Genomic DNA, 10,262 nt, shown 5'->3' on the forward strand with positions numbered 1-10,262 from the left:
ACAGAAGAAACCTAAGCACATGACACGACCAAGAGAATGTAGCTCTCCCTGAAAACCATGCGACTGTGAATTTAACACTGATTTCATGCAAGAGTTCAAATAGTTATTATTAAGTGACTTACATTTTAGTACAATATTGTCAGTGTTGACTGTTTTTGCTCAATTTGTTTAACGAAAGTAGTTCCAAACAAAGATCACAGCAGTACAGTTGCCCATCTCTGAGCAACACACAGCGGTGTTTCCTTACTGAATGATTCATGTTTGTGAATTAATCATTGATTGATTGAGTCAATGATTCCATCTGAGCAAATTGTTTGTATGAACGCCTTAATGACTCACTCATTTACTTTCACTTTAATTTTGCAGTGTAAATGCATTCATGCTACATTTCAGCTTCATTAAACTGATGTGTAAATGCATCTAAATGCCTCTTCTGCTGCTTCTGTTTCTTCTGCAGTAGAAATGTTGGTTTTGTTAATGCTGATTTCATTTGATTGGTAACAGTCATATAGTGTCTTGTTATATTAAGTGTAATTATCAATAAAATGTAAGAATTTGATATGAAAAATGGTGCATGCATTTAATATGGTTAGGGAAAATGCCCTTTTATAGGCAAAAAAATTACCTGGAAATTAATTAAAATAAATTTTAGTATGCAGTAACTTTAGTTATATGAAACATACTGTAATTTCCCAACAACCAACCTGGTGAGCAAACAAGTAAGTGTCAAGCCCTGGAGATAGGTGTCTCAATAAAACAAACGCATGATGCCATTCACACCAGTGATATCATACTTCCTGTGTCTCTCTCGCTCTTTGTCACTCTAAATAAAGTCTGAGAGGCTGAGACCTGTGAGTTTGCACAGTAACAGGCTGCAAGATTATTTCTGCATTCTTTGTTTTTGCAAACTGTTACATGTGTAATTCTTAAATCGCAACAGGATACCATGGAACTTGGTAAACTTCTTTTAATGCTCTGTAAGTATTATTAAAATAAATATTATTTTAACATTTGAAACTTAGCATAAGTCTTTTATCCAAAGCATCAACGTAAGTGATTTTGTTGATAGCAAAATGTATTATTCTGTGCACTCACCACTGGAAAAAAAAAATACAATTATTGTGATTTTCAAGGGTAAAATAGCAATAGAGCATGTGAACTCATGAGCTGCTATGACACGTCATGCTACACAGTGTTGGGAAGGTTGCTTTGGAAATGTAATAGGTTACAAGTTACCCTATGTTAAATTTACTTTTATAAGTACTGTAACTATGTCAATTACTTTATTAATGTGACTGATTATATTTGATTACTTTTATTGCTTTTCTAAATTTCTAATGAATGCTTTCAAATGTTTATCAATTTGAAACGTTTAAAGCATGCCAGGTTAACCTAACAATAGGGCTCAACACTGAATACTGTCAGACTTTCAAAATCCTTCATCACTTGAATTAAAATTATAATCATTTAATTTTAAAGCATAGCCACCACAAAATCAGACTTTAGTACCTAGTTTTACTTTGAGATCGTTCTGAGGTTAAATACAGATTTAAAATCATAAGATATAGTTTATTAGTTATGACACTCTTTTTGAAATCAAATCTTTGCATAGCTATGACAGGAAACACTAACATATAACAATGCTTTGAGAGAGAGAGAGAGAAAAAAAACTGTTAATCTTTATAAAATGAAGCATATAGACAAACCCAAATAGGAAATAAAACAGTTATCAAATAAGCATGTCCTAAGCTCCGGAAATATCGGTGTGTCATATTTTAAAGCAGTCAATGTAATTTGTGAAAGAAATCAATCAAATCTGTTTGTTTGTAAAATTATTCAGATGTAACCCCCTTTGTAATTTTCAACATTTTCATAAATTTTAATTACACTTTTTTTTTCTCAGTAACTGGAACATATTGCAGTTGCATTTATGTTGTAATTTAATTATGTAAGAGCGTTTCATGTAACTAGTTACTGGCCAACACTGATGCTTCATCAGAACTCATGAGGAATGAACGTAATGTCAGGAACATGTGTGTCTTCTCTTTGTGCTTCGTATATGCTTTTGTTATATAGTATCTTTTCCTCATCGCTATCTATGAAACCGATTAGAGAGGATGAGCGCCACCTGCTGGTTGATACTAATCAGTTCTAAACAAAGTTTCTCGTGATCTAGGATGTATTTCTTTGTCCTACTTTCCCGAGGGCAAACTGAGAGCATTAAAGGTGTGTGTGCGTGCGTGCGTGTATGTGTGTGTGTGTGTGTGTGTGTGTGTGTGTGTGTGTGTGTGTGTGTACACATGTTTTTCTATCCTGGTGGGGACTTAAACCTGAATGCACACTGACTCTTGGGGGCTTGTGTCACCGTGGGGACCCAAATTGAGGTCCCTATGGGGAAACAAGCTCATAAATCATACAGAATTTGTTTATATATATATGTTATATATATATTCCACTCTGTCTCTCTAACCATTAGAATCGATGCTTTCAAGACTTTGTAAAGGTATTAAAAGTATTTATCAGAAACTCACTGATCATGGAATTAGCTTCTTTGCAGCTTTTTCAGCTGAACATGGCAGCTTCAAACAGTGTGTTTTATCAATAACCTGCTGTATAATTACGCACAGAACTCTTAGGATATTAAAACAGTCATGACATGAAGGAATACAGTCATTTATTTTGTCAGTAATGGTGGTGAAACTTTTTTTTTTTTTTTTTTAAAGATCATATGGGTAGTTTATGGTTTACAATCATGTGGAGTGACAAATGCTTTAAAAAAATTGTACAAATAAAAATAAAACATTAAGTGTTCATAAAGCTCCATGCATAACTATAAGTGAATTGAAATGCCTCTGTGGGTTTCTCTTCTTTTAGTGCTGCTGTCATTCGCTCTCTCTGGATACCCTCAAGGTAATTATTCAAGTTAGTTTTTAAAATATCCTTGTACACTTAATTGGCATACATAATTAATTGCAGAATATTACTATGCACTTTAACCATAAGAAACTGCCTCTTCTCATATAACAGTTTTGAGTGCAAATTTGATGTCCATTATGGGTGTTTGGATTCAAGCAGCATTTTATTTACTTTTATTATTTATATTTATTTAACAGATGCGTTTATCTAAAGCAAAAATGCACTGTAAAATTTTCAGTCCACTTTGATTTAAAATCTTCAAAACTGAGTTGTATTTTGTTTAACTCTAAAAAAATTATTTGAGTTGAATGAAAAAAAACATGTTGCCATGACTTATTGATAATATAATTTTTACACTGTATTTAAATCACAGTGTTCATGTTACACACATGGTTTTATTAGTACTATAATTATATTAACAGTGTTCTCCAGATATCATTGCACAGATAACTGCAGAAATCTTTAAATACATGCTATCATTAGCATCTCTCATTTTCTTGTGTATGATTATGTTGTCTAATTGCATTGAGTTAAATGTTTACATAGAGTATTTTCCCATCTCAAGGCTTGATTAGAATAGTTTTATTTCAAAACTTCATTTTGATCCGAATAGTATTTTCTTCTCCTGAAAATGTTAGTTAATGTTATTGCACTGGATCAAAACTACAGTTATACAGAAGTATAACAACTTCCTAAAAAAATGACCAGCTCACAGAAATTGCTTGTGAATCTCTGATTATGCAAATATATTTACCAAATATTAGATTAAATATTTTTATCAAGTTGTTTTCTTTCATTTAGCGCAGGTTTTGTATTGTAGACCTTACTGATTTTTTTTGAGTAAACATTGCCAAAAATAATACTTTTTTCACTCAAAAATGAGGTGCATGAGCTCAGATCATTGAGGCCTACTATCAATAAACTCCAAAAAGAAACACAAAACCTGTGCTCACTGAAAGAAAACAAGTGGACTAAAAACACAATCTAAGATTCAGTGATAATACAGCATTACAAGAAATGATGCTGGTCATTTCTAACCGGGAACATCAAATTTTGAAAAGGAGCTTTAGCACATCACAAATGTAAAAAATAAATAATAATAATAATAATTATTATTATTATTATAATAATATTAATTATTATTATTTGTATTTTTATAATGTTTGAATTTTGAGGTGGATGTAGTGCTTAGTTGTCTGTTGTTCCTAGTGATAGGCTTTTTCTCTCAGATGTGACTTAGAAGAAGGCATTGACTGGACATACAGTTGCTATAAAGATGATTCTGCCGTCCCCATCAGCACTGAGAGAGTGTACAAATTCATATCTGACGAGTCTGATGCTGGTAAATACACCTGTAGAGGAGAGAAGAAACGAGACTCGCGCAGATCAGAGATCAGTGATGCTGTTACACTGACTGTATCAGGTTCATCTAAACTCCTCAAATGCCTTTTAACTAACATTAGGGTTCAAGTACAAACATTTATTCTTCTGTCAGACAATCACATATGTTTTTTTTTGTTCATAGATTTACCCAGAGCTACAGTCACAGCAGATCCAGACAGGTTTGTGTTCATGGGAGAGACGATCACTCTGAAATGTGCCATAGAGTCTCATTACAGTGACTGGAGATTCTAAATACAGCAGCATATTTGCTGCAGGCGAGAAAAACAAGAGCACAGAGACTCTCACTATTAATAGTGTTTCTGAGTCCGATCAGGATATATATTGGTGTTGGGGAGAAAGAGAGAGCAGACCAATGAAATCCCAGAAGAGTGAAGATGTTTCAGTCAAAGTGGAAGGTGAGTGTTTTACTGTCTGTAACACTGAATGTACAGTATTCATATTTTTAATTCAGTAGTAACCACTAGGTGGCATTTCAATACTGTCTGGTTTTACATCCTGACAGAACTTGCAACCAATGACAAAATTATTATTATTATTATTTTTTTTTTTTTTTTTTTATCTAATGGCAGATGGGAGGTGTATTTAAGAATCCAGGTTGAAAAGAGTTAATTGAATAACCCATGCAGTTATTAGCATATGAGACCCATTGTTTTTGCAGTTTCATTTGGTGTCACAAGTGGTACAGAAATTACTACAGCTTTAAGTGAAAAAAAGAAGTGTGCTTAATTGTGTAGAATGTGCACTTGTAGTGTACTTTGTATCTTAAAAGTGTTTTTGAATTTTATTTTGTTGTAATATATTGAATGCACACTTGAGTACATTGAATCTTAATATATATATAATGTTCTTGAGTGACACATTTTATGAATGTTGTGTCATGTGAGATGCAACAAGACAAGACATCACATCCATTTGGAAGCCCGCGTCCACCTCGGCACTGAATAAAAAAAAAAAAAAAAATGTGTGTATATATATATATATATATATATATATATATTATATATATATATATATAAAATGTGTGTATATATATATATAGGTAACTGTGACTTCTTATCTCACAATTCTGACTTTTTTTACTCAGAATTGCGTTATATAAACTTGAAATTCAAACTTTTTTTTTTTTCCTTACAGCTGCAAGACGTATACTTCCCTGATAGCAAATGTACATCACGGAGACGTCTATTTTTTCAATAAGATGTATTTTTTAGAGTGTTTGCTCATCTGCAATATGACTATAGGAAGTTTCCTATCAGATGTCAAATAGACGTTTAAAAGATGTCTTTAAAGGGGGTCATATGATGCTTTTTTAAAGATCATTATTTTGTGTATTTGATGTAACAGAATATGTTGACATGCTTTAATGTTCAAAAAACACATTATTTTTCAAATACTGTACATTATTGTAGGTCCTCTATGCCCCGCCTCTCTCAAATGCGTCGTTTTCTACAAAGTCCCTCCTTCTGACAAGCGCAGTATGCTCTGATTGGCCAACTGACCCAGTGCATTGTGATTGGCTGCAAGTACTCATCAGAAATGTAACTCCCCTGGTCCTAAGGGAGACAGAGACACATACTCAGCCACATCCACAGACAGAAACAAAGACAGTGACAGAAGGGGTGAGAATGACCACGAACCAGCAAAGACAATAGGGCCAGGGGCACTATAAATAGGGAGGAAAACACACAAGAAACAGGTGAGCACAATTAGACCAACAAGGCTAACAAGAGGGTGTGGTAAAGAGGAAACAAGGAGGTGCTAGAGAAGCCCATGGCCGAGAAGAACAATCAACTAGGCCATGTGCTGACACAAGACAACATAGACACAAGAAACAAACAAGACAAACACAGTGTCAGGGCAAAACCCCGACAAAGCATGGTTTGGGTTTGCTTGGTACGCACTTCAATCCACACTCAACATTCTTGAAATGCTTCTTGTTTATTGAATACAAACAATTAGTTGATACAAAATTAAATCCACTTTAAAGGAAGGCTTTTTCTACAGTAAACTTAATGAAGTGTTAAAAATCTACTCCATATATCCCAACCTAATGCCGGTCCATTCATTCCTCGCCTCTTATGACATCTCTAACTTATTCACATGGCTTACTTGCATGATTAAGTGGATTCAATTAAACCAATGTTTAAACAAGTAATCTAAAATATAAACACAAACATGAAATTGAATAGGCTTTCTTTAATGGCTACAACAGTATGTTTATGTAGAACAATAATGCTAAAACAGCACAGTAGATCACGAAAACATGTTTATGTCTTATCCATTCGTTAACCGTGTGAGCTATGATCCAAACCAGTAGTGAGAGACAATATTTTTTCAGCCGGTTGGTTTCTGTTTCTGTGGCAGTGAGCTGGGTAACTTTGGTATCAAATCACGATGGTCCACAATCCTGCTCTGATAGGCTGCCATTTTGTCACAAAACATTGTCAGTGTTGTCAAAACTATTCACTATGGAAAAATGCATGTTTTTTTTTTTTTTTTTTTTTTAATTGACAGACAGAGCCCTGGCAGTTTTGGAGATTTCTCAGAACTGGCTGACTGAAGGAGACTCTGTAACTCTGGAATGTGCAGTGAGAAGCTCCTCCAGAGGCTGGACGTTCAGCTGGTTCAGAGATGATCATGAGCTCTCATCAGAGAGCAGCAAAGGAGCTGGAGGCTCTTACACTCTCAGTCCTGCTGCTGTGAAGCACACAGGAGTTTATGCATGCCGAGCAGAGAGAGGAGCTTATTACACTAAATACAGCTACACTCAGCTGCTCTGGGTCACCCGTGAGTATTCGTTTCCATGGAGTTCTTCATCGTGGACCAGCTTAGAGCTGTTTTTGTCTATTTACTGCTTGCTTTAATGTACATTACCTGCGTAAAGTCGAACAAAACCAGCACCAGCTTCTGATCGTAACTGGATTATATATATATATATATATATATGTGTGTGTGTGTGTGTGTGTGTGTGTGTGTGTGTGATGTGTTTTGAAATTGTGGAGACAGACCACTGGGCTAGACAGGCCATTGGTGCCTGACACAGGGGTCATTTGCTCCTCCTGCAATGTGTTTGAAGTTCGATGGGGAGACCAAAGAATTGATTTTTTAGTTATATTGGGAGACCAGAGAGTCATTTGAAGTTCAATGTTGAGACCATAGCTGTATACTATGGGGCCAGATTCTGTAATTTATATGCAAATGTCAAAAGGCTAAAAGGAATTTCTAAGACATAAAATCCAAATGATCGTATATGATCCTAAGCAGATGCTACACGTTTCTGCATTTGGGTTCATTGTGTGTGTTTGCAGCACATTTCCGTATTGGGTTGCATTGTGAGTAGGGATGTAACGGTACAAGTATTCGTACTGAATATTTTTTGGTACAGGTCTTTGGGTTCAGTACATGTGTACCGAACAAATACAACATTGTTTTAACTACAGCACAGTTTTATTCAGGAAACAATGAGAAAACAAACAATGGGACATCGGGATGACATTTAACAGCACACAAGGGAGAACAGGATGGACTAGAACTAAATAGGGCAGATATTGAGGGGGTGACAGGTGAGGAGGATAACTGATAGAGACACCTGGAACAAATGACACAATTAACTGATCAGGGCAACTCAGGAAAACTAGGACACGGCAGGGAGAACAGAAACACAGAACATACTCGTGACAGATCCCGCACTGTAACAGTACCGTTGGGGGATCAGGGAATCAGGGAATGTTGTGAGCGTTAGAAGCATGTTTCTGTATTTGGTTGTGAGTACTTGACGTGGGGTCAATATTTGGTTGTGTTGTGAGTACTTGCAGCATTTCTGTATTTAGTTGCATTGTGCATGTTTGACTAAAATTGTTTGATGTTTTCAGCTCGATGGCCTGGAACTTCTCTGATTATCAATCCCAGCAGATCTCAACACTTTCTTTCTGACTCTCTGTCCCTGAGCTGTGAGGACCAAAAGAGCTCCAGATGGAGACTGAGAAGATACAGTGAGAGGCTGGAAAACTCTTTATCTTCAGACTGGGGGTCAGAAACAGGATCTACGTGTAGAATCAGCTCCCTTAAGACAAATGATACTGGAGTTTACTGGTGTCAGTCTGAGTCTGGAGAGAAGAGTCAACCTGTGAACATCACAGTACATGGTGAATCAAATGATCTTGCAAAGACCAACATCACCTTGTGAAAAAGAAGTGCATTTGATTGTATTGAATGTGCACTTGCAGTGTAAATCTTCAAATCTTAAAAGTATACATGTAAAAAAAAAACTTTACTTGCAAGTGTTATAATAACAAAAGGCCACTTAAGGGTACTTGAGACATTTTTATGACTGTTTCTTACCTTTCAAAAAAGTGCACTTTGTAATAATGTACAATTTAAATCTAATTATAAAGTACATTTTTTAAGTCATTGTGTTTTAATAATCATTTATTGTGCTTTATAAAAAGTACATTTACTTGGTGTTGACTAATATACTAAAGCACATGTAAAGTACTTTATTATCATTTTAATGGTAGTGTGTTTCTCAATATTACAAGTTATTATAGTTTAAATGTATCAAATTACAACTTCATCTTTAAAATTAGTCATTACAAATATATTTAAATACATGACATACATTTCAACAGAAATTACATTAAAGCATATTTTAGTTTAGCATAAATGCTTGTCAGTACGTTCAGCAGTACTTTAACCATATTTTAAAGGCAACAGAAGTAATTATGAAATAACATGTAAAGATGTACTTCAATCCTACTTGCAATTAACATGCAGTTACGTGTCAGAAAACATTTTGTTTAGTTCACACTGAAGTTTATTCTTTTAAAGTATATTATTTATGTAATAAGTAAAGTTTTGTCCTTGTTGTTTATACATTATTTCAGATGTTGATGTGATCCTGGAAAGCTCTGTTTATCCTGTAAATGAAGAAGATCCTCTGACTCTACGCTGCTTACAGCGAACTACGAACTCCTCAAACCTAAGAGCTGTTTTCTATAAAGACGGATCTCTCATTCGGTCCCAAATTACAGATAACCAGCTGAGCATTCCTGCTGTCTCAAAGTCACATGAGGGTTTCTACTACTGTAAATTCCAAAAGAGAGGAGAATCACCAAAGAGCTGGGTCTCAGTCACAGGTATGACTGAACTAAAGCAATACTGGTCTAACATTTTCATTCTGTACTTGATTATTTGAGGAATATTCTACATAGTAATGTATGTGTATATATTTTATGTATTTCAAATATTTCAGAGTCACAAACAGAAAATCAGGTTTCAGTCTTAAAAATGATCAGCAGTGTGTTTGCAGTCTCTCCGTATATACTTGTGTCCATCATTCTGGCAGTCAAATGCCACAGAGCTAAAGGTAAAACATCATCTTTATTCCCATACTCTTTGTTTCTGAGTCAAAATCTGGTCCCAATTTATATTAAGTGGCCTTAACTACTATGTACTTACATTAAAAAATAAGTACAATGTACCTTTTGTGTTCATATTGTATTGCAAAACACTTTTGCTGTCAGGATGGGATACGGTTTATTTTAGGGACAGGTTTGGTGGTATAGGTACTGTAGGTTCAAAGGGATAGTTCACTTTAAACTTTGGGTGAACTATCCCTATAAGGGTGAGTTAAGGTGTAAGTGATGGGTCAACAGTGTAATTAAAAATGTAATTACAGACATTAATTACAGATGTAATTACATGCAGGTTTTTTTTTTAATATAAGTACAATGTAAAAGCATGTATGTACACAATAAGTGCATTGTACCAAATGATGTACAGTGGGGGAAATATTTATTTGATCCCCTGCTGATTCCCACTTACAAAAAAAAAAAAAAAAAATGAAGGGTCTGTAATTTGTATACTATGTTTATTTTAACGTATAGAGACAGAATACCAACCAAGAAATCCAGAAAAAGAAAAAAAAAACTTATATAAAGGTT

At 34.7% G+C, this 10,262-nt stretch overlaps 1 protein-coding gene across 1 annotated transcript; it reads left to right on the plus strand.

Annotated features, from left to right (window-relative positions):
* The first annotated feature begins 4,672 nt into the window (after window positions 1-4,672).
* Window positions 4,673-9,990, plus strand: LOC109064461 (high affinity immunoglobulin epsilon receptor subunit alpha-like). The gene is made up of 5 exons (XM_042761402.1): window positions 4,673-4,715; window positions 6,835-7,107; window positions 8,193-8,465; window positions 9,204-9,455; window positions 9,572-9,990. The coding sequence occupies exons 1-5, from the start codon at window positions 4,673-4,675 to the stop codon at window positions 9,760-9,762; spliced, it is 1,032 nt and encodes a 343-aa protein (XP_042617336.1). The 3' UTR covers window positions 9,763-9,990.
* The last annotated feature ends 272 nt before the right edge of the window (window positions 9,991-10,262 follow it).

Source organism: Cyprinus carpio, chromosome A7 (genome assembly GCF_018340385.1).
Source record: "Cyprinus carpio isolate SPL01 chromosome A7, ASM1834038v1, whole genome shotgun sequence".
Classification (NCBI taxonomy): domain Eukaryota; kingdom Metazoa; phylum Chordata; class Actinopteri; order Cypriniformes; family Cyprinidae; genus Cyprinus; species Cyprinus carpio.

Excerpts from the sequence above, each read along its gene's own strand:
- LOC109064461 (XM_042761402.1), top strand. The coding sequence starts at position 4,673 with ATGAAATCCCAGAAGAGTGAAGATGTTTCAGTCAAAGTGGAAG. Across the intron at positions 7,108-8,192 it reads TCAGCTGCTCTGGGTCACCC|CTCGATGGCCTGGAACTTCT; the intron begins GTGAGTATTCGT and ends TGATGTTTTCAG. Across the intron at positions 8,466-9,203 it reads TGTGAACATCACAGTACATG|ATGTTGATGTGATCCTGGAA; the intron begins GTGAATCAAATG and ends ACATTATTTCAG.